General features: G+C 33.6%; 2 protein-coding genes across 5 annotated transcripts in view; one reads left to right on the top strand and one right to left on the bottom strand.

Moving 5' to 3' along the window:
• LOC140445628 (dopaminechrome tautomerase-like) overlaps positions 1-8,011 on the top strand; it is a 153,089-nt gene extending 145,078 nt beyond the window's left edge. For 2 of the 3 annotated variants that reach the window (XM_072537835.1, XM_072537834.1), the window contains 3 exons: positions 1,058-1,425; positions 5,293-5,536; positions 7,594-8,011. In XM_072537835.1, the coding sequence (XP_072393936.1) occupies positions 1,058-1,425; positions 5,293-5,536; positions 7,594-7,928 (947 nt within the window). In that variant the 3' untranslated portion in view covers positions 7,929-8,011. The remainder of the gene's footprint in view (positions 1-1,057; positions 1,426-5,292; positions 5,537-7,593) is intronic. The other variant, XM_072537833.1, reaches the window with a different exon arrangement.
• A 7,098-nt stretch (positions 8,012-15,109) lies between these two features.
• LOC140445627 (15-hydroxyprostaglandin dehydrogenase [NAD(+)]-like) overlaps positions 15,110-25,160 on the bottom strand; it is a 46,174-nt gene continuing 36,123 nt past the window's right edge. For both annotated transcript variants that reach the window (XM_072537831.1, XM_072537830.1), the window contains 2 exons: positions 20,326-20,450; positions 15,110-15,473 (listed from right to left, as the gene is read on the bottom strand). In XM_072537831.1, coding sequence (XP_072393932.1) covers positions 15,320-15,473; positions 20,326-20,450 — 279 coding nt within the window. In that variant the 3' untranslated portion in view covers positions 15,110-15,319. The remainder of the gene's footprint in view (positions 15,474-20,325; positions 20,451-25,160) is intronic.

The following is a 25,160-nucleotide window of genomic DNA, read 5'->3' as shown; positions in this document are numbered from 1 at the left end:
AATATTGAGTGTCAAAGTTTATTTTAACTAATCTCAACGACTAGTAAGTTGCACTGACGAAATGTGATATTTTGTAAATATTTACACATTTTTTTTATATACAATACAGTGTCTTGAAAAAGGAATAAAACCATTCCGAAAGCTCGACAAAAAGTCACAAGAGTGTTCCTCGGCCACATCTCGGCCAACCTTCTGACTGCAGCCCTAATAAACTTGTGGTTTTGTTTATATCGACAGTCACTAATATCCTGTATTTCTTATATATATATATATATATATATATATATATATATATATATATATATATATATATATATATATATATATATATATGTAGATTAAAATCTTATAGAACGAGTATTAATTAGAACCATGCTAAAGTTTTCATCATTAAAATAATTTGAGGTTTCTAGTCCCACAGAACACGTCGTATTATTTAATCTCGTTATAGAGAGACAACGGTATAGTAGTTTCGGTGACTTTCCCTTGATTTTTTTACTTATAATGTTTTTTGCATACACCTAAGGTTTTTTAATATGTCTGTTCTTTGAACCCCTTTTTTAAATTATACAAAACTGACTTAGTTCCTGTTTTTTTATTAACTCAAACTGAATGTATTCTATTTTTTAATCTTCATGGTTCATAAATTAACCGATTTTCGTCACTTCCATCATAGAATTGCTGCATATCTTTTATGAGGTAAACCATGTGCAATTTTTTTTGTAGCTATTGATGTTTGCTTCTTTAAAAAATTTTGTAGATAAACTGATGATGTGTATAAATTGAATACACGAAACGTCTACAATAAAACGATGAAGTAGCTGACATCCTTTCTTTTATTCTCCAACTGTTGACCGAGAACCCTCCAAGATCTTAGTGAACTACATTTATTATATGTACCTGTACAAAAATATGTACCTGTATAAAGACTTTTATAGTTAATTTTTAATTAAATCGTATTAAAATTATTGTAACAATTCGTATAGAAACAGTCTAAATGGTCAATAAATCAAGTATGAAGATTATATGAAGTAGTTAACTTTTATTTATTTTTTAGGAGGTTGTGACAGCATCACTTCCGTTTTCAGAGTTGACGCTGACACATGTGGCCGACTATGGGTTTTGGACAGCGGTCTTATACACGTTACAGTAAAACCTCTGCAAGTTTGCCCTCCAAAAATACTGGTTTTTGACTTAAAAACTGACGAGTTATTATTGAAATACGAGCTACCACAAGAGTTTATCAAGCAAGATAGTTTGTATTCAAATATAATTGTTGATGTACGAGATGACTGTGAAAATGTTTATGCGTATCTTGCCGACGTTTGGAGATACGGTATTGTAGTTTTTAGCTTGAGCAAAATGCGCTCGTGGAGGGTCACTGATCATTTATTTTATCCTGAACCCTTAGCTGCTGCGTATAAGGTAAGTTTATTTATATTTATAAAAGACTGATATATTTTTTATACACTTGACAACAAATAAATAACTTGAAAAAAAAACAAGTACTTTAAAAGCGTGTAAAGCATTCAATCTTAGCTGAGCCTACTCTTAGAGCTATGTTACAATCTTCTTCTTTGAGTACCGTGCCCAAGTTTTAGGCATGGGTGGCTTCCATGACGATTTGCCGATATCGTTCTCGATCTTGCGCGGCATGTAATAATTCATCTGATAAGCCAGTCCTTTGACGAAGGTTTCGGAGCCATTTCTTCCTAATAATTCCTCTTTTTCCGTCGATCTTTCCGTTGAGTATCAACTGCATTATCCTGTATCTGCTTTCTCTCATTATATGCCCCAGATATTCGAGTTTTCTCTTTTTTATCATCTTTATTAAGTCGCCTTCACCTTGACCTACTCTGTTTAAAACTTCTCTGTTTGAAATGTGTTGAACCCATGATATTCTGAGCATTCTACGATATAACCACATCTCGAAGGCTTCTAATTTGTTCATCATGTTAATCTGCTAATCCTGGTTTCACATCCATACAGTTATACAGGATACACATAACATTTTAGGAACTTTATTTTCAGCTGTAAGTTTAGCTGAGAATTGCTCAGAATAGATCTAAGTTTCATAAATGCTCCTCTTTAAATTTCTTTACGAATTTTAATTTCTTCATCCGGATTTAGTGTCTCGTTTATCCAACAGCCTACGTATTTAAAATGGTTAACTTTTGTTATCGGTTCACTATTGACAATTAGTTGTGTAGCGCCGAGTTCTTGTTTACTAAGTAACTTTGTTCTTGTTGTATATATGCTTAGTCCGTTATTAGAGTATTTTCTATTGACTCGACTATAAGGAATTGAAGATCTTCGATAATTTCAGCAATGCTCGCGGTGTCATCTGCATATCTGATGTTGTTAATCTGATGTTGTTAATAGTTTCTTCCCCGATTCGAACTCCACATTGCCCTTCCAAGGCTTCGTTAAAAATTATTTCTAAGTAAACGTTAAAAAAGTTGGAGACAACACACAACCCTGTCTAACACCTCTTTGAATAAAAATTTTGTCTGTTTCTTTGCCGTCTACCAGAATAGAGGCTTATTGATTCCAATATAGATGTTGTAAAAGTCTCAAATCTCTATCATCTACTCCAATCATTTCTAGATATTCGAACAGCCTACTATGTTGAACCCTATCAAACGCCTTATTCAACTCCAACCATATTCGTGGCAGTGTTCCAGTTTCGTATATGTGGTTATAAATGTTTGTTAGTTCTGAGATATTGTCGTTATCTAGAAGTTTGGGCCAGTCGAATGCTATTTGGTCAGAGCCTGGGGATTTCCCATTTTTGCTTTGTTTGATGGCTTTCTCTACTTCTGCTTTTAAAATACTAGGACCAGTATTCGTATACTTTGTGGTGTTAAGTGGTGGCCTCGTATCCAGGAAGAGCTCTTTTATGTAGTTGGTCCATTCTTTCTTTTTTTTTAAGTCGAGAATAATTTTACCTTTGGAGTTTTTCATAAAGTGAGGAGTTCTTTTTCTTTGAGTGTAGGTAAGTTCTTTAAGTTTTTTGTGTATATTAAACTCGTCATGTTTTCTTTGTAGTTCTTCCATCTCAGGGCATCTCTGTTCCATACAGGCCTCTTTTGCTCGCTTAACCTCGTATCTTATTTGTCTATATCGAGTTTCATCTTTATTTTTACAATTTCTTCTTTGCTGAATAAGGTCTAGTATGCTATCGGTCATCCAATCCTTTTTCTTTACTGGCTCTTTTTCTGATTTCAAAACTTCGTCTGCTATGGTAACCATGGCAGAATTCATTATATCTATATTTTGTCAGATATTTTCTTGTTCAGATCTTTCTAGCTGTTTTTTAAATTCATGATTTATCTTATTTCCGAACTCATCTGCTATTTCGGCATTTCTTAGGAATCGATTATTATGTTTTTTCTGAGCTGTCGGGGTTTTTATTATTTTTAATTTTAGTTTAAATTCAGAACAGAGCAGAATATGATTAGTTGCTACGTCTGCACTTGGGAATGTTTTTGTAGATGTAATACTGTTTCTAAACCTTCTGTTAATGATAATGTAGTCGATTTGATTTCTGACTACCTTTCCTTCTTGATCAGCTGAAGATTTCCACGTATATAGTCGTCTTTTAGGTTGTTGAAACAAAGTATTTGCTATAATGCAATTCTCTTCTTGGCAGAACTGTATTAGTCTCTGACACCTTTCGTTCCTTTCTCCAAGTCCATACTTTCCGGTTATATCTTGTGTTATTTCGGCACCAACTTTTGCGTTGAAGTCTCCCATAATAATCGTAGCTTCATATTTTTTGTGCTCCGGAGAATTTGTTTAATTTGGTTGTAGAATTGCTCAATTTCTTCATCTGGTTTGCTAGCTGTTGGTACTAGACTTGTATTATATTAATATTCATTAATTTATTTTGCAGCTATATCATCATGATGCTATCATTGAAAGGAACGAAATTTATAATACAGTTACGAATTTCTTCTTTAACAATAATTGCGACTCCGTTACGTCTGGGTCCTTCTGCCTTTCCCGAGTGGTAGACAATGTATCCATTGCTCTCGAATATGTTCGACCCTAGCCATTTCATCTCGCAGATACCTAGGATAGGAATGTCTAGTCTGGCCATTTCCAGCTGAATATTGTGTAGCTTCGCGCCTTCGAACATAGTTGTGACGTTCCACGTAGCTATCTTGTGAACTTCCACGGCACGTAGTTTTCGTGGGTTTACGACCTGAGAGGCCCCGCGGTCTGGTTGTGATCTTCCACCCCTGTCGGATTTTGGATTCCGAAGTCCATGGTCATTAAAAGTATGCATACTTTCTTCCTCTATCATGGGAAGCTGTACTAGAGATATCCACAAGGATCTTTAATGTAGTGGTTTCTCCTGGTCTTCTACATCCTGATGCCGTTGACCATTTCTTGGTTTCTCCGCCTTTGAGATCGATTTCTCGGTTTCAGGACAACAGAGACAACTGAAACATATTTTTTCATCAAAATTAAGAAACTTTAAAAGTTTTTAAAAAATTCATTAACAGAACAGCACATTAAAAGTACTTCATTATGGTATGGGTGCAAGTTCCCATATATCTGGACAAAGCATGAGCTAAGACAAAGTTTGCCTGTCCCAGATTTAGCCATACGGCTCTCACTCCCTATAATCGCTTATCCTAGGGACCTACGGTATCGAAAGGATTGAGCTCTGGTAGAACTCTTTCCGTATTATAGAGACCTACATGACTTGGTTTGTTGGAGTATCTCCCAAAAATTTTCTTACGAATCTAGATGTTAAGAGCAGTACTGTTTTCTGCATGATCTTATAGAGATGTTTATTAAGACCCAGCTGTTTATATGTTTTCTAAGAGGCTCTTCGGAACAACTTCAATAGTAGAGATAATAATAGGTGTTATATTTTCCAATGTCTCCTTATTTTTATTTCCTTATCTCTGTGGGCAATAATTACATAACGATCTGTACTTTTAACAAAAGCTATTCATTTTTCTATCGTTCTTTGTTAACATACAATGTATAAAAGAACAGTCTTTTGTCTGCAACAGTGTATTACAGCCGTTTATTGTTGTATATTGTCTGTGTTTTTGTACGCGGAATCTTGGCTAAATATACAAGGAGAATCAATACTAACAAAAAGTCAATATTTTATAAATGTTTATATACAGTTGCGAAACTGCAACACTCGTTGCATAAATAGCTATTATGTTTCCTCTCATTATTAACGCTTATGGAATAATTTAATTCTAGAGTTTTATTTTTTTATGAATGTAGATAAATTTAAATATTTATTTTTTGTTTATTTTTAAGGTTCATCATTTAGACTTTGAATGGACCGACGGAATATTTGGAATGTCTCTTAGTCCGTACAATCCTAGACAGCCAGACAGAATACTCTACTTCAATCCAATGTCCAGTTTTAGAGAATTTTATGTTCAGACGTCAGTAATTCGTAACGAAACCGGGTGGTCTAAAATAAAAAATGCATTCAAGGTGATCGGTCAAAGCAGAGGAAAATCGGGACATATGTCCGCTTCACGGATTTCTAAAAATGGTAACATAGATTATACATATATATCGATATTTTGGGTTTTGTAGTCAAATACTGGCCTTTAAGTAAAACTCCTTAAGGTTTGTTAAGCTTTCGAGTTTATTTATGTAACTCTTTCTCAAAATATACTAAAAATGAAAACAAAAAACTACATTAGACAATGAAGTTGTATTTTCAACAGGCTTACCCTTGTGAGGATGTTACTATAAAATTAACAGAATTACTTAACATTTGACAATTTGACGACATTTTATTAATTTGCTTTTTTTCTCCTTTCACTCATAACTTATTGCTATGGTTTCCATGTCTCTTCTATCTTTTATATGCATTTTAGGTTAGTTTGACAAAGGCAGTGCCTATGCTTATGCAGACCTTCATCGCACATTTTGACATAATATGTAAAAATGTTTCGTTTGCACGTATTAAACAAACAACAGAGTTTATTTTGCTAAGCAATTAAGAAGGGAAAAACCAAACACAAATAAAAAAACATTATTTTATTTGAACTTGGAATAATCCCTCTAATCTGTGTAATTTTTATAAGAACTTTTATATAGTTGTTGTTTTATTCATCAAAAGAAGATAAAAAGAGGATATATAGACTAGAAGATTTTCATTGTATTCTCTTTTTTTAAGGTGTTTTATGTAGTTTAATTTAACACATTTCTAGAAACAGTCTTTTGTTGTAATTTGTTTTCCTCCTCAATATTTCTGCTTGATTATAGTTAGTCGTGTGGCCCAGCATAATAGAATGTTCACTTAATGCCCAGGCTTGTACTTTATTCAGATTAATGTAACTCGTGTGCGATGGTAATCTTACGGACAAATTTCAAGACGTTTCTCCAATATATACTTTATTACAATTATTACAAGGTAATAATTGCAATAGGAGAGTACACCACATTAAAGCATTCTTTAATATTTAAGGGTGTTTTAAGTTTGGTGTGTAAAGTTTAAAATTGTTGATAAAGGAGCTGAAACTAAATGAATGTTGTATGCATTTGTTAATATTTCTGTTAAGAGCTTGGTTGATTTATGTATTTTTGGTAGAGAATCTAGGTGCTTTAGAGTTGTAAACTCTTAGCTTTTTTGCTCTTAAATTCGATATTTTTAATGTTTTGTTTAGATCTGTTACTAATTTATTTGCTATTTGTTGAAGACTACAAGTTGGGTCTTAGCTTTTTGTAGTATTTTGTATCTCTAAGCATGATTTAATTTTTGCTGATATAGTCCTGTTTATAATAGCTACTGTGACATTGCCTTTGTCACTTCTTACTATATACAGATCCTGATGATTTCTTAGGAGTTGTTTGCATTCATTAAATATTGTACTTATGTGGTCGTTCCTGTTTACTTCCTTTTGTAAGTAGTTGGTTATGATGTTAGTAGTTTTCAATTTATATTCATCCCTTTTCTCCTCTTATACATTAATTATGATATTTTTGAGATATACTAGTATTGTATTTACGTCTACTTCTCTAGTTTCAAATACTAGACTAAATTTAGGACCAAGCGCCAAGAGTTTTTAACATTATATGGTATTTTGATGTTGGTTTAGTTCTTAAACCATTTCTCTTGAAAAGATAGATTTGTAAATTTGTCTTTTTTTATTTTATTAAATTTTCTGATTTTAACAATTTTAAAATTTTGAATTTCCGGTAAAAGAACTTGCATAGTGTCATACAGAGCACAAATATACGTGCAAGAAACGATACAAGAAAACATAAATAACTTTTTATATTAGAAACGATATAAGAAATGATACAAGAAAATGCATAGTGTCATACGGCCTTAAGATTTAAATAGACGTGATGGTTGCTAACATCTGCCGCTAAAATGACACGTAAAGAAGAGTATTTACTAAGCTACTATATCATATGCTCATCTTAGAAAATACTTGATAGAATTTTTGACAGAACAATAATCTTATTTCAATATTTCAATACATATTTTAGTATCGAATTAACTTTTGTCATTAAAGCATATTTTATATATTTTTAAATAAGTATATTAATAATTTTATACAAGTTGGTATTTTATTTGTGTCTATGATGTTTTAGGTATAATGTTTTACAACTTAGTAACAAGAGATTCAGTGGGATGTTGGGATATAAGAAAGCCGTACAAGAGATCAAACTTGGGAGTCGTAGCTCAAGATTCGGAAACAATGGTATTTCCCAACGATCTTAAAATTGACAAAGAACGAAGACAAAGCGTTTGGGTGATAAGTAACAGGCTGCCATTTTACCTTTATGAAGGACTAGATCCCAATAACATTAATTTTAGAATTATGTCAGCATATGTAGATGAAGCCTCTAGAAATACTATTTGTGATCCCAACTTTAGTTATTACGATACGTACAATGAGTATTTCAATGACGAAGATTGTTATTAATTATTTGTATTATAATCTCACAATATTACTGATTTGTAAATATATTACATATTTTTTGTAAGCAAATGAGTCGTTTGTTTTTCATTATATCTCACAATTTTATTATATAAACACTACAATTATCAATAAACAACATTTTCAGAACAAATATCAACGTAACTTTATTCAGAGCAGAGCAAAAACTTGAAAGTTGAAAAACAACAACAGACAAATGAAGATAGGCCAAAAGATATCCAAAGGGTTTGTGGTAGACAAAGGACTCAAACAAGAATGTTGTCTGTTCCCGACTTTGTTTAAGATCTACTTGAATCAAGCACTGACGACGGCGACATGGAAAAGTAACTGTAGATGTATGGGAACGCCTCTAAACAACACCACATTGTACGTACTATGCTTTGCAGATGACCAGGTGCCCTTTACTCAGGACTACGAAGATCTAGAATATATGTGACAAGCAAACTTATTCAGGAATATCAGAAATTAGGCTTAGAAGTAAATTTCAAAAAAACAGAGTACATTTGTATAGGAGGAAAACAACTTAATCTAATTTTGAAAGAGCAACACCAACAAACCACTATAAATTGTATAAATATATAAACACACATAACCAATGACGGCATTTTTTTTAGAAACATCCTATATATTCGAACAAGGTACGGAACTCCAACCTAATCCTCCTTAATCTCGGACTCTCTGAAGTTTTCATATTTAGGAATATTACATTTTTCACAGCTTTAGCCACAAAATTTTTTCCATGTATTACTGTCATTCCATTCTCCGCTTCCCAAACCCCATTTAAGCATGACTTCATTTACGTCCTTTCTCCAGGATCTTCCAGATCGACCTCTCTTCCTTTGGCTAAGAGGCTCCATTCTTCTTAAGTATTTATACCACTTCGAATATTTCTCTGCTATATATGTTAATACCCTTTTTTCTAGTGATGTTTTCTCGGCAGCATCTTCAAAAAGTTTTCATCTCTTTTGCAGTATCTTATTGCTGCTTCTTTTTTTTATAATCCAGTTTTTATGCTCAGATGCCTATTACACCAGATGGGGTTTAGTTGACTAATTTTTGTCTTTGTTCTTCCTTGGTTTAATCCCATTCCTTGATTTTCCCTTCTTTATTATATATCTCTTACAGACCCTGTACTCACAATCGTTGGTGTCATAACAAACTACTAAATAAAGGTCAAAATAATTTATGACTTGGTTCAAACCCGAATCGTTCGATTGTGTTATAACGCATACTGACGTTTTTGGGCGAAAGTGGGGTAAGTTGTCATGTCATCAAAACGTAAATACAGCTTTTGTTTAATTTTCAGTGTGTATTTTTAGCGTTGATATGGATATAATATTGTAAAATGGTTACAATGACTACGTAGCTTACCTAAATATGTATAAATAAATTAAATCTTTTCGTTACACGTTCAAGTTCCAAAATTAACTTAGATGACATACGAGCCAATCAGAAAGGAATCTATGACCTTTTTTTAAGAAATTGAACCACTTGAACCTACATATCCTACTTATAAATCAGAAAATAGTGACTCTGTTGATGATAACTTGATAAATGGAAATGTTGCTTCAATAAGTAATACTTTAAATCCAATCGCAAAAAAATATGAAAATTAAAACAAGAAATGTCATAAAAGAGAGCAAAGTTTTACATGGGAGAAAAGAACATTTTATCAAGTAGATGTTTAAAATGAAACACTTGAGGCTATTAAAGAAATATTATCGCTATTTGAATATTTTAATAAATATTTACCACAAGCATTTTTTGATTTGGCCGCAGTACGTACAAATCAATACTACGTACACAAAAATGGTAATCTAATAAAACCACATGTAACTTCTGAGGAAATTAAAAAGTTTTTGGAATGCCTGCAGTTATGGGGTGCATCAAATATCCAAGAATACGCATGTACTGGCAATCAAATTTTAGACTTCCTGTTTTAGCTGATGTGATGTCAAGAAATCGTTTTTTTACACTGCGCACAAACTTCCATGTTGAAGATGAAAAGAGGGTCTCCAACGAAAACAAAAAATCGGTTGCCTGTAAAGTCGGTTTTACGGGCGAAGATTTTACGTGACAACGTCTTTTTCTCGGTAGAATATTTATTGATATGAATATTATTAAATTGCACAATAGGAACAAGGAATTGAATGAAAATAAGAACTGCACAAATTTTAACTATAGAAATATATTTTGTTTACGCCAAGAACGCTCGAGAAAGACAGAGACACAAGCACGCACTGATTTAACGCGCCTAATTCTCTAGTGCTGCGCGCGCAGCGGACCGATCATGTTTGAGTGGGAGAGAGACGCAAGGCATTCGCCGGTCCGGCGGGCCTCTCTCTCGTTCGGTGACTCATCGTAACAGACTTGAGCGGGCGTTACACTTTTTCATGAGTGACTCCGAGCCACAACCTAATTTAAGACGTTGTCACGTCAAAAAAAAAATAATAAATTGTGAAAAGTTCAACCTATGATAGATTTTATTAGAAAAAATATAGGGACATTGAAAGACCACAGGGAAATTATTCAATTGATGAACAAATAATTATATATAGTTTACCATTTTTAGGTAGATGAGAACTGAAGCAGTACGTCAAAAACAAACCTAGGTCCGTGGGTTTTAAAAATTTTGTAATGACTACTTCGACGGGTATTGTGACGGACTTGGAAATATACCAAGGCAACACATCTGCGTTCGCAAAATTCAAGAACTGTGGCCTAGGCTCCTCTGTTATATTACATTTTGCTAACACTCTTCCGAAAGGAAGTCCTATATTTTTTGACAGATATTTCAATTCTGTAACATTCATGGAGAGAATAAATAAAGTTGGAGTGTATAAAACTATATAGTTAGGACAAAAATGGTATTTCCTTTTAAATCTAACAAGGACAATAACATTAATGAGGAACCTCAACAAACAGAAGTGATAACGAACAAACGATATAACTTAAACAGCCTTATCAACGAAAGCACAAGAAACCTATACCAGCACAGATTAGACGAAAAGTTGCTACATAATATAGAAGACCAGTCAGTAGAACAAATTTACGAAAACATAACGAGTAGCATCAAAGAAGCAGCAGAGGAGGCCATTGGACTAAAAACTAATTCGGCTAGTAAAAAACTTTGGTGGAATCAAGAAATTGAAGAACTAGTACTTCGGAAGAAAAAAGCATACCACAAATGGCTAAATACAAAACAGGAGTTGGATAGAGAAGAATACAAAGATATTAAAAAAAGAACACGACAACTAGTAAACACAGCTAAACGAGAAATGTGGGACAAAAAATGCAAAGAGATAGACACATATATGGGAGGTAGAAAATGCTCAGAGACGTGGAAATTCCTGACAAAAGTTAAATCAAATGAAAAAAGAGAAACAAACATACAATTAATAACAACAGAGAACTGGATCCGACATTACGAAAATCTATTAACAGAAAACAGAGAGGAATATAGAGAAATGTCTCCAACTGAAATACACATACAGGGAGAAACGATAAACATCGATGAGAGGACTGTCATAAAAACGATACAACTACTAAAAAATGGTCGAGCTGCAGGTCCGGAGGGAATTCCAGCAGAACTAATCAAATGCGGTACTAACAAACTGTTTGAACGATTAACCTGGTGTATAAACCAATATCTAAACGGTGCACCAGTCCCGCATGAGTGGAAAGTATCCTTCATATCATCTATACATAAGAAGGGAAGTAAACTGGACTGCTCAAACTATCGAGGTATATCAGTAACCAGTACCTTAAGTTGCCTATATGGAAGGATACTTCGAGACATTATCGAACAAGAATATAAGGAACAAGAAGAAGAGGAACAATCTGGCTTTAGAGCGGGAAGGAGCTGCACCGATAATGTGTTTGTTTTGAAACAAATAATAGAAAAAAGATCAAGTACCAATCAAGAAACCCACCTTATGTTTATAGACCTTCAGAAGGCCTATGATACTGTACCCGCTAAAAAGCTATGGAAAGTTTTGCAGGAAACAAACATTAACCACACAGTAATTAACGCCCTTAAACAGCTTTATGAAGGATCAACGTCGGGAATAAAAATTGGAAATAGACTTTCAAAAAAATTTCCTGTAAACAAGGGACTCCGGCAGGGGTGTTGCATATCCCCCACATTGTTTAAAATCTACGTGGCGAAAGCACTGTATCAGTGGAAAAGAAAGTGCAGAGGAATGGGCATTGACCTGGGAGAAACTTGCCTATATACCCTACAGTTTGCAGACGATCAAGTCCTTATAGCCAACGATAAAGAAGACCTGACATATATGGCCAGAAAACTACAGGAAGAATACAAGAAGTGGGGTTTAGAACTCAATACACAAAAAACAAAATATCTCCCAATAGGCGCAGAACTATCCAACATTCAGATGGACACAACCGAAATTGCATTCTGCACTGAATATACCTACCTAGGAATTGATTTCGACACCACAGGCACAGACAATAGGGAAATTAGAAAACGAATAACCCAGGCCCGTCGAACAATTGGATGCCTTAACGGAGTTCTTTGGAGCTCAGAAATTGGTAAAAGACGAAAATACAATATATATGAATCTCTCATAAAAACCAGCTTAACCTATGGTACAGAGACATGGAGACTAACAGAAAGCAATAAAAGAAAACTCGAAGCAACAGAAATGGATGTATTTAGACGATCACTTCGAATATCTAGAGCAGACAGAATTAGAAACGATGAAATAAGAAATCGGATGGGGGTAGATGGATCACTGGCAACAGACATAGAAAGGAAACAACTTATATGGTATGGCCATGTTCAAAGAATGCCAGAAACAAGACTACCAAAAATCGCCATGAAATGGATACCACCAAATCGTAAGAAACGAGGAAGACCAAAAAGAACATGGAAGGAGGGAATAACAAAGGCAATGAGCTCCCGAGACTTGACCGAAGAACAATGGAACGATAGAAATTCGTGGAAATTAGGCATCGGACAACGACGCAAGACGTTTTGAAACCGATATATATATATATATATATATATATATATATATATATATATATATATATATATATATATATATATATATATATATATATATATATATATATATGTATAAAACAGGTACAGTTATGATAAACAGATTACAAGCACCTGTAGTCTTCAAAAATGACAAAGAAATGCTTAGAGGAGAATCTAAACAGTTTACTAGATGTGATAGTTTGATGAGTCTTGTTAAGTGGAAAGACAATAAAGGTGTCCTGATGTTGTCTAATGCACTGAATATCAAGGCAGAAGCCGTAGTAAAAAGATATTGTAAATCTGAGAAACGTTTTGTCGAAGTATCATGCCCTAATATTGTTAAAACATTATACAATCAGAATATTGATGGGGTCGATGTATGCGACCAAATGATGGAATTATATACAACATATTTCAAAACTCGTAAGTGGCCATTCAAAGTAATCCTACATTTATTCGATTTAGCAGTAGTAAATAGTTGGATAATAGCTGAAGATCTAGGTATGGCAAGAGAGATGGTACAGGAACTCGTTGTGGCTACAGAAAGTGTAGGTTTAAATATAAATATCTCGAAAACAAAAATCATGACCAATTTGGTACCCAACCAGAACATCAGTATTGGTGGGAAAGAAATAGAACTCGTAGATAGATATAAATACCTGGGACATGAAATTATGATTGGCAGGGATAACCAGACTCATGAACTGAAGAGAAGAATCGGCCTTGGGTGGGCAGCATTTGGAAAACAGAGAAACTTTTAAAAGTGAGCTGCCCACATGCCTAAAGAGAAAGGTATTTGATCAGTGCGTCCTCCCAGTCTTGACGTACGGAGCAGAAACACTTACCTTAACAAAAGCAGCAGCTACCAAACTGAGAGTCACGCAGAGAAGAATGGAGCGGTCCATGTTAGGAATAACTCTGCGAGACAGAATAACCAACGAAGACATCAGGTGAAGAACCGGAGTGACTGACCTCATCGAGAAGATAGCCAGACTAAAATGGAGATGGGCAGGTCACGTAGCCAGAATGACAGATGGGCGATGGACAAAGAGGTTATTGGAATGGAGGCCAAGGGAAGACAAGAGAAGCGTCGGTCGACCACCTACAAGATGGACTGACGATTTAAGAAGACTCAATAAAAACTGGATGAGAGCGGCGCAAGATAGACGGGGTTGGAAACATGAGGAAGAGGCCTATGTTCAGCAGTGGACTCTTGAGGCTGGATGGTGATGATGATGAAACAGTTGGATGGAGTAAAAGAAGTAATAACACAGAAGGTGCAGGGAGCGAAACCGGAGAAAATAAAGAGAGTTTGGGAAATCCTCAAAAGAAAATGAAACGATTTCCTGTTAAATTACCTAACAAGATAAACGTTACGATGGTTGTGAACATTGGCCTCTAAATGATGATTTACAAAACCCACTTTGTTGTCGGTTGAAAGCTTGCCAAAGCCGTTCACGCAGACGTTGTAGTAAATGTAATGTTTACTTATATTTAAGTTAAAACAAAAATTGTTTCAAAGCATTTCATATGCGATAGTTTTAAGTAATATATGTTTACATTATGTGCTAAGTTGTTCAATATATCTGCTGTCAATATTTTTGAATAAAATATTTTAATATCAGAAGTTTTTAAAACCCATAGTATACAATTGTGAGGGTGTTTTGAATGGAACCAAGGCACACATTTGTGAGGGTACTTAAAAACGTCCTGAGGGTCCTTAAAAAATTCTGAAAAAAATTGAATGTCATTTGCAACCAAAAATTGGTATTCTTCTGCAAAACCGTATCTTGACGTGGGTCTGTAAGGTATATGAAAGTATTTATACCTAAATCTTCTATCTCATCTACTATGTGTTGTGAGATATTCTGTGTTTGCTAAGTTAATCTCGAGATCTGCTTCAGTATATTCTTCTTGTGGCTTCCCCATCATGTAATTCAGGTCCTCGGAGTTTTGTGCAATTAATTATTTATCATCTGCAAACGTTAATGTGTACTAGTGTTCGCTTTCCGATATCGATACCGATTCAATATCTCTATTCCTTTGCATTTTCTGACATTTTTTTTTGTGTTTTTTCTTTATACATATTTAAAATAATACCTACGGAGCTATGAAATATATCTGTAAAAAAACAATAAAAATTACATGTGTTAGAATGAAGTGTTTTATTAACAATTAAATGTTCACAATTTTAAATTAAATATACCAAACTAAATATTTTAAACTAGATATACCTAAAAATGGCACCAACAACAACTTTCTACTTAAATCTACAGAAAAGTTGTTAAATTTTAAAACTTTCTACAATACTTTTTATTCTTAGAAGCAAATAACTACCACAATAAAATTTAAAATATAAATAATTTTAATTATAGTACCTAGAAATAACATTCTGTTTCATAGAACTTTTATCAGGATGTATGTATTGGTACGCAGGTTCTCCCCCTTCTATTACCCATATACTTCCGTGTGGGGCATATTTAACCACTTCCATTGCATGTCTTGCTAATACATCAGGGCTGAAACATTATACTTTATTATAAGTATGGAAGCTTCGAATTTACAACCAATATTACAATAATTGAGTAGTAACTCATATATCGCAGAATATGTTTACTGAAATACTTGTTAGTATTAGAAATACAATGAAGGCTATTGCTAGTTTTATAAATTATTGACAAAATCACAGCACTCTATATTTTGTCGCCGAAGAACCAAAACCACCTAAGTGACATTTATCCCTAAATGTACTTTATGGTTCCTTTACATAGATTCTCTTCTGCGTCATTTGGCTTGAAAACTGTCTAATTTCGACAAACGACACATCCTCCAGTGACGCTATTTTAATACCGCCTAGCCTATGTACCGGGTGGTCCAATAAGCCGATCTCTCGGCTATTGATCAGAAACTATTCATGTTATAACTTTATGAGAAAAAATTCCTTAATAAAAGTGGCCAAGAGAAATCGCTGGAAATAACTTTCAAGTTTCTGGGTTCACCTCTAGGGGGCGTAACCTGTGAAGAAAACTTTGAAAACCAGTTTTTTGGGAAATATGCCCAATTATACCAAGTGTTAAATAAGTAAACTAGAAAGAGGCCTAAATTCTGCACAAAGTTGTTCCAGTAGTTTTTTTTTATTTTTTTAAATAAAGGGTGGGGGAGAGTGGGAAAGTATTTGTGGATAAATACCTATAACTTTGGTCTGAATCAACCGATTTTAAAGAAATTAGTGTCATTAGAAAGAGTGTGGATGAATTATTTACATCCACTATAAAATTTCAAAATGTTTAATGGAAACACCCAATTATTGTAAATTATAATGGAATTGGATTAAATTCGTAACAAAATGGTGCAACCCGCATATTAATAGCTTTTGTCGAACTCGAGATATGAATAAAAACGCATAAAATAAGTAAGTATAGTATTGACTCACCCTGTATTATAAATTAAATTAAAAAATAAGTCAGTAGGTACTTTCAAATTTTTTATAGCAGAAGAATCTTAATGTTGATACCTATTTTGTTATTTCATATGATTAAAAATAGTTTTTTCGAAACTAAGTAGGCTACGACAATGAATTTGACGGGGTTCATATTGTTTATTTATTGACAGCAGTCAAAACATTGTTAAGAAGTGTTATATTATAATTCGAATTAAAGATTGCACTTTTTTCAATAGATATTAATATTGGTAATATTAGCAATTAATTATCAGTTCTAATAATTCGTGATGAGTATATCAAATGCAGAATTGTATGATATGATTGGAGTTTATTTCGAATGTCACCAAAATGTCGATATTGCGTCACCTATATTATATTCTGTAAGATATCCTGACAGGAGACATTATGGCAAAGAAGTATTTGAAAGAAAGGCAAGAAGATTAAGAGAAACTGGTAGTTTTCATCGTCCTTGTTTTAAACGACGTAGTAGAGGTATGACCGAAGATAATTCAATCAATGTTCTTGCTTTAATTCAACAGAATCCACATATAAGTAGTCGGCAAATCTCTATAGAGTTGAACATACCCAAAACTACTGTTATGAGGATTTAAAGACATCACAGGTTGGTTTTTCATATTATAAAGTGAACGTTTAGGTCAAAAACTTGGAATTCCCTTTAAACTTTAGATTCAACTGTTATTTTAATATTCTGATAAAAACGGCAACACGGCGCTGTTATTCTTTTATCAGTTTCTTAAAAATACTTATGAACGATTTATCTTGTGAACAATTGTGGATTTTTCAAGATTTTTTGAGTTTTAGTAAATATAGTGGTTTCTTTTTCACCAATATTTGTTGTTCTGTTTTTTAGACTGCATCCTTATCATATAGTTCTCCACCAAGCTTTACATGAGAGAATTTTGATGCAAGGCTGGATTAATTCAATTGGATGTTAGGTCGGCTAGAAGAACAACCGCATATCATGTCAAAGATTTTGTGTTAATCTCCATAATATGCATTATTGGGCTGAAGAAAATCCGCACTGGATACATGAGGTGCAGGTTCAAGGTAGATGGAGTCTTAATGTTTGGTGTGATATAGTTGATGGAAAAATCGTAGGTCCATATTTCTTTGATAGAACTTTAAATGGCAAAACATATTTGGATTTTCTGGAAAATCAGTTGCCTGTTTTATTGGAAGATATTTCCTTACAAACAAAAAGAGATATGATATTACAACATAACGGCTGTCCTGCGCACTTTTCCAGACGAGTTCGAGATTATTTGTATGCAAGTTATCTAAATAAATGGATTGGAAGGGGAAGTATATTTTCATGACCAGCTAGATCTCCAGACTTAACATGTCTGGACTTTTATCTGTAGGGAAGATTGAAGGACTTAGTGTACCAAACTCGACCAACCACGCGAGACGACATTAAACAGAGCATTATAAACGCAATAAATAGTATATCAACAGCTGAGATTGAAGCAGCGGTTATGTCTACGAGCGAAAGGTTACATCTTTGTGTGGACAACGATGGAAAACAATTTGAACATTTAATTGGACATTAAGTTTTAATGATCGAGATATTTGTATGATCTTTAACATATTTAATTTTAAGTTATAATAAAGGGTGAGCCAATACTATACTTACTTATGTTTATGCGTTTTTATTCATATCTCGAGTTCGACAAAAGCTATCAACATGCAGTTTGCGCCATTTTGTTACGAATTTAATCCAGTTCTATTATAATTTACAATAAATAGGTGTTTCCATTAAACATTTTTTGAAGAAAAACAAATTTTAATTTTTTCTATTCGAAAGTACCCTTTACCCATGACAATTAAAACTAAATGCAATATATAGCCGAGAGATCGGCTTATTGGACCACCCGGTACATTCTGTTAAAAATACCGCCGTTCTCTTGTCAAACAGGTGTAATATTAATGTTAGGTTGTATCGCTCCGTGTTTTGTGCCCAACTACAAGCGAAAAAGGTAAGTTTAATTAGTCAAATATATTTAACTTAGTTTTTAGCTAGTTAATTAACAACATTTTAATAAAATATTCTCATAATAATAACAAAGTTTACTTGTAAAAATTGTACTGAAACTTATCCACGGAGTTTGGCGGTATTGTTCTTTGTAAAAGACATTACATACGTATCAAAATTCAAATAGATGAGCGGTATTATATAACATCATCAGATTTTTCGTTAGACAAGGGAATTTTAACCATACACAATAAAGAAATTTATACCGAAAATGCATTAACATCATTTGCTGAATTGAAAACCGTTCCTTTGGTTTTTAGTATATTTGAAAAAGAATATGAAACATTGAATTAGAGGAAATTCCTACAAATAGAACTAATAACCCTGAAAAAGATGGTACTAATATAGAACCAGCTAGTTCATCTTCTGAAGATGCGGAAGGGACACTTTTTGATGGAAATGCACATGCACTAAAGAAAAGAAAACTTGTCAACAAAAAGGAATGGAAAAAACCTAAACACAAAAATTTGAGGATGCAAGGAGAAGCGTATTTAGGGTATCAAAGAACCAAAGAGGGAAAAATATATGAAGATGTTGAGAGAGGTCAACGAAAAATGGGATTACCCTGTTCTTCTGATATGTGCCGAAAATCGGAGGTTAGAGCCTGTAATGAAATTACCGAGAAGAGGAAAGAACTTTTTAGTTCGTTTTGGAAAACCATGACATGGACCAACCAAAAGCATTTATTGTAAATACAGTTTGTTATAAAACACTATCAAACGACGAAGAAGCCAAGCTGATAATTATAGACGCCACTCATCGCTACAATATTAATTTCCTAATTATTAATGGGACTAGAAAACAAGTTTGTTGTAAAACTTACTTAAGTACATTTGGTTTTAAAAAATAGACTTTACGTTACTGGCTTGACTTTAAAGAAAATAGAGATAGTATTACTTCTGTTTCTTGTGTTACTTAGAGCGAAAAAATCGAAATATTTCTCATCCCGGTCAGTATTATGATATTACAAAAGAGGCCCGACGTAAACTATTTCTATATAGAAGTTACTATCTGGACTATAAGTTTTTTAAAGGTTATTCTCAGAAAAATTGTTCAATTTATGACTCCATAAGACCGGGTAGATCAGCTGGTAATCCAACCGTAGTGGATATTAAGGTCATAAAATATAGTAACGGAGAATTAACTGTAAAAACAAATCTTGATGACTATTTTGACTATTCTGCTTTACCAAGACCAAAAAAAAATCATTCATGATAATTCACTCACGAATGCTCCCCCTTTAAACCAAGAGAAGCGAAAGTTGACCTATTCCAAATGGAACAACCTTCAAGAATTAAAACTTGTTTTGACGCATGATTATTATTCGTATTACGATCAGCTGCCACATGATTAAAAAGATAGTTAAAAAATCTTTTTCATTATCAATGTTATTTTTTGTTTAACAAATAAATACCTCCTTAATTTTGTGTTTATTTATTGTATAGGACACAAGACCGCCTATCTTACTTTTCTATAAATTTATAGTACAAAATACCGCCTAAGTAACAAACTGCAATTATGTTATTTCGCTAAAATAATGATATACTCTTTTAAACAATCAAGAACTTAATCAATTAGGACAAAATTGTGTTATTTTATTGGTAACTTTTCCAATTAAAATTAGTTTTTGCTGGTTCCTGAAAAATTACCCTTTTTGCACTTACGCGGTTTTGGTTCTTCAACGACGATTTACTGAATGACTTCAAAACTATGAGAGCACTAAGCACTATTTATTTGAGATCTTCATGACTAGATAAAATACCAAGTATTACATACTGAAGTGAGAATTCCAATAATAATAATACAATATAGAGAGTGTAATAATACAATATTCATTTGAATAAAATAATTAAATAATGATAGAAAAAGGACTTACTCTTGTGTGGGCCATGCAGCGACATCGCTTTTACAATCTTCGTGTGTTCCTCCTAAACTTTTGCCATCAATTTCAGAAACTAGTGGCGTATGCGTAACACCAGGACATATTGCTACCACTCTAACCTTAAAAAAATGGTTTTAAAACAATTTTCCTATAGTACGTTTAGCATGAAAATATATTCAAAATAACATAGTTGTATTCTTGTGGTTATTCGTAAAACATATTTTCACAATACAAAAATTAATATTTCTAGCGAAATTATTCCACCAAATATAGGCTATTAGGGTAGCGCCGGGAGGGTTTGGACAGCGGGAGGCATTGGACACTCTCCATTGGACAATTCCCATTACACTAGACAACAAACAAGCGTAACCGCAAATATAACTTGAACCATGATACTATCTTCTTCAAGTGCCATCTCCGCGGCGAAGGTCGGCAATCATCATAGCTATTCGGACTTTTGAGACGGCTGCTCTGAAAAGTTCATTTGATGTACATCCATACCACTCTCTTAGGTTGCACAGCCATGACATTCTACGCCTCCCTATGCTTCTCCTTCCTTGGATCTTTTCCTGCATAATCGGTTGGAGCAAGGTGTATTTCTCTCCACGTGTAATATGTCCGAGATATTTTAATTTTCTTGTTTTAATTATATTTAAAATTTCTTTATTCATCCTTCTCAGAACCACTTTGTTTGTGACGTGTTCTGTCTAACGATATTTTCAGAATTCTTCTATACACCCACAGCTCGAATGATTCCAGTTTTTTCGTTGATGTCGCATTCAAGGTTCAAGATTCCATTCCATTAAATAAAGTAGAAAAAACATAGCACCTCGCCAACCTAACTCTTAGTTCCAGTTTTAAATCCCTTGTACATAGCACTCTTCTCATTTTATTGAAATTTGCTCTAGCCTTTTCTATTCTGGTTTTAATCTCCTGAATGTAATTATTTGTGGGGTTAATCATTGTTCCCAGATATCCATATTTGTCCACGACGTTGGTTCCGTTTATTAGAAGATTCTCGTTATTTCTTTGAGTTTTCGATATTCTCATAAATTTCGTCTTCTTGATATTCATTTTTAGACCATACTCTTTTCCATACTCCGCTATTCTGGTGACCAGTCTCTGAAGATCTTCAATATTTTCGGCTAAGATCACAGTGTCGTCCGCATATCTAATGTTGTTAATGGGAACTCTATTTACCTTTATTCCAGCTGTTTCACCCTCAAGAGCGTTTTTCAGGATCTCTTCGGAGTAGGCATGAAAAAGAATTGGCGACAATACGCATACCTGTCTCACTCCATATCTAATTTCAATTTCTTCTGACAGCTGTTTGTTAACACGTACTTTTGCTCGCTGTTTATAGTATAAATTTGATATGATCCTGAGGTAGTTGTAGTCAATCTTCTTTGATTTCAGGACATTAATTCATTGTTTATGTCGTACTTTATCGAATGCTTTATTATAGCCAATAAAACATACGTATATATCTTGGTTGACGTCCAGGCATCTTTGTATCAGTGTATTAAGTGAAAAAAGAGCTTCACGCGTTCTTAGACCTTTGACTAACATTAATAGTATCATGACTTGATACTATTTATTACTGAGGTTATTGAAGTTACTTTGGTTTGATGCTCCGCCATTTTCAAAATTTTCCATGCTGTTGTTCTAATACTTAGCAATTTTAAACTGTGTTTTTAATTAACTGGTTTTGTTTGTTTTGGGATACTGATTGAGTATTACTATTAGATAAGCCTAAATAATGAAAGCTTGTTGTTATTTTTACGATATATAAAGATGCTTTAATAAATTTTGGATTTATTTATCTCAACTGTCTTAAGGGAGGGTATGAAAACCTGTCCAAACTTACCCTAATTTATAAAATTGTTACAGAAAACATGCTTTATAAATATAAGCGACTAACCGAAGAACGATTTCCCGAAGAAGCCATGCGAAGTGCAACAGCTGATGTTTTATCTGGAAAGTTTTCTATTAGGAAAAGCGCTCAACAGCATGAAGTTAAAAAATCTACACTGGCTTTATCATCATCATCATTGGTGCTACAGCCCTATAAAAGAGCCTCGACCTTCCCAAGTTTATTACGCCAGTCAGTTCTGGCTTTATATGTAAAGAAATATAGAGAAGTAGGAATTGACAATACGACATTTTCTCCACATTTTGTTACATGCCAAGTGTTTTTTAATGAAATGGAAGCCTCCCTTGCGTTGTACCTTCAGAGATGTTCTAATATGTACCATAGTTTACCTCCAAAAGCGACTCGCAGATTAGCATACGAATTTGCCGAAAAAAACAAAGTCAAACTTCCAGAGTCTTGGAAAGTAAACAAATCAGCTGGAAAGAACTAGTTTACAGGATTTTTAAAACGGCAATCTGAACTATCCTTACGAACCCTGGAGAATACAAGCTTAGCGAGAATTTCCAGTTTTTATAAATTTACAGTTGGTAAATTTCAAGGTAAGTCACAGCTTCACTGAATAGGACATATTTAATTTGGACAAGACGGGCGTAACCACAGTTCAAAACACTCAAAAAGTAGTTGCTACTAAAGGTCAGCATTAAGTTGGTAAGGTAGTGGCGTGTGAGAGGAGAACTGATTACTTAAGTGGGTATTATTGGAGCGAATGGAACAGCACTTCCGCTAGTGTGGGTGTTTCCAAGGAAAAAATTTGGCAAACATAGAATGCTAAATGTTATTCCAGAAAAGTATGATGCAACCAAATTAGTGCATTAATCTGGATGGATGACCAGCGATAATTTGTAAAATTTTTAGAGCATTTTGTAACTCATGTTCGGTGTTCTTAAGAACGCCAAGTTATTTTATTAATGGATAATCATGAATTCCATTTTTTGTTTCTGTAATTAATTACTGCAAAGATAATGGAATTTCAATTCTAACTCTTTTGCCCCACACATCTAACAAATTGCAACCATTAGATATGACTGTTTTTGGACCATCTGAAAAGGTGTTTTAATGAAGGAGCAGATGACTGGATGCTCTCTTCCAGGGAAGACATTATCAAATTATGACCTTGCACCAATATGTATAAAAGCTTGGGATCGATCTGCAACTCCTTCTAACGTAAAATCTGGATTTCGTTGGACTAGAATTTGGCCATTGGATAAAAATATTTTTGGTAAAGAAAACTTTCTATGCTCGTCTGTAACAGACAGAATGTTTTGTCATCAAGTGAATTTTCAAATCAAAATGTGGAGCTACACTAGCAATTCAGCCTCTCTGCATTGTCACAGCCCAACACTCTAGTTTAAAACGAGCACAAAAAAGATTACTTATTTCCATCCCAAATAAAATCATACCCGAAAGCTCCAGAAAAAAAATTAACTATAAAGGGTCCAGTGAAAAGAACAACCATAATAGCAACCAATACCCTGGAACGCAATGCAATTGCAGAAAAGAAATTGAAAAAAGAGACACCACAAATTAATAAAAAAAAATAGAGATGGTAAAGAGGAAAGTAATGAGCGAGTTTTCTTCCAATGAGGAAGAAGTGATTTACAAACACTCATCTTCAGATTTAGATTTGTAAAATGATGAAGATCAGGATGAGGACCTTACTAGACTTTTAATTGATAGTTTCGTGGTTTTTGGAAAAAAATCGGTTCGACATTATACCGCCAAAATTAAAAAAGTTGTTGTAAATGGCTACAACGTAAAATTTTTAAAAAAGCAAGTTGCTTCCAACCGGTTTATATATAGTGAAGAGTCACCAGCATTTGTAACATACGAAGAAGTGATTGTAAGGTTACTAAATTCTTTAACAGATCAAAGTGCCAGATGTAAAGACATGATATATTCTAACATTGATCTTTTCCTTCCCAGTGCAGGTTATTATAATAATGAATATTTTTTTGTTTCATTGATAATCTAAAGCTTTTTTTGGCAAATAAAAACCTTAAGTAATATTTTTTTACTTATTCGTTTATTGTCCAGTCCCTCCCGGTCAGTCGGGAGGGTCTGGACACATTACCTCAAGTATGTATATGCGAATATTTCATTCACATTGTTATATTTGTACACTAACTATGCAAATATATAGTGAAGAGACATGCATTAATTAGTATGATTTCAAAATTTTAGATATTGCTTATTAAAAATAGTCCAAACCCTCCCGGCGCTCCCCTATACCAAATATGCCTTAATAAAATATTGCTGTGGAAAAACAGCAACTTTTGATAATAATTTTATAGTATATAAACTATCAAAATCGGCAGAATGGTATAGAGGTTTTTGTGATACATGGTATAGAGCCAGCTACAGGAATTAAGTTTCCTTGTGGATTCTACATTTTATTATGGGAGCGTTACTTTTTAGCAATTTTTGTTAGAAAATATGACATAAACTAGACATAGAAAATATGATTATAATATAATGTAAGAGCTCGGTAGTTTGTACAATGAGAAAGATCACCTTGCTTAGGTTTTGGCACTACGAGTATTAACCCTTCCATTTTAATAATTTCTATTAAGTGTATTTTTTTGGTGTAGGACATACGATAAGTGCTTAGCCTCACTGCCCGATGGCGCCATTATCTCGAGAGAAATCTACTATCGTGTAATATACTTTCGTAGACGGCTAATGTCAAAAGTTCAGCCGAATCAGACTCGTAGTTTTGTTTTGACCGCAAAAAAAGGAAAAAATTGGAAAAAGAGATATCGATTGGTTCTATTCTTGTTTTTGGAAGGGAAATCGAGCAACAAAATCAATTCACATCAGTTTTTGATGAGCCACGCCTCGGTATCCCGAAAATTGCTACCATAAAAGACAACGTAAGAAAAATCCACGATCTCGTATT

Source organism: Diabrotica undecimpunctata, chromosome 7 (assembly GCF_040954645.1).
Source record: "Diabrotica undecimpunctata isolate CICGRU chromosome 7, icDiaUnde3, whole genome shotgun sequence".
NCBI classification, from domain to species: domain Eukaryota; kingdom Metazoa; phylum Arthropoda; class Insecta; order Coleoptera; family Chrysomelidae; genus Diabrotica; species Diabrotica undecimpunctata.
Note: the sequence above shows the minus strand (reverse complement) of the source record. Positions and strands in the feature narration are given on the sequence as shown.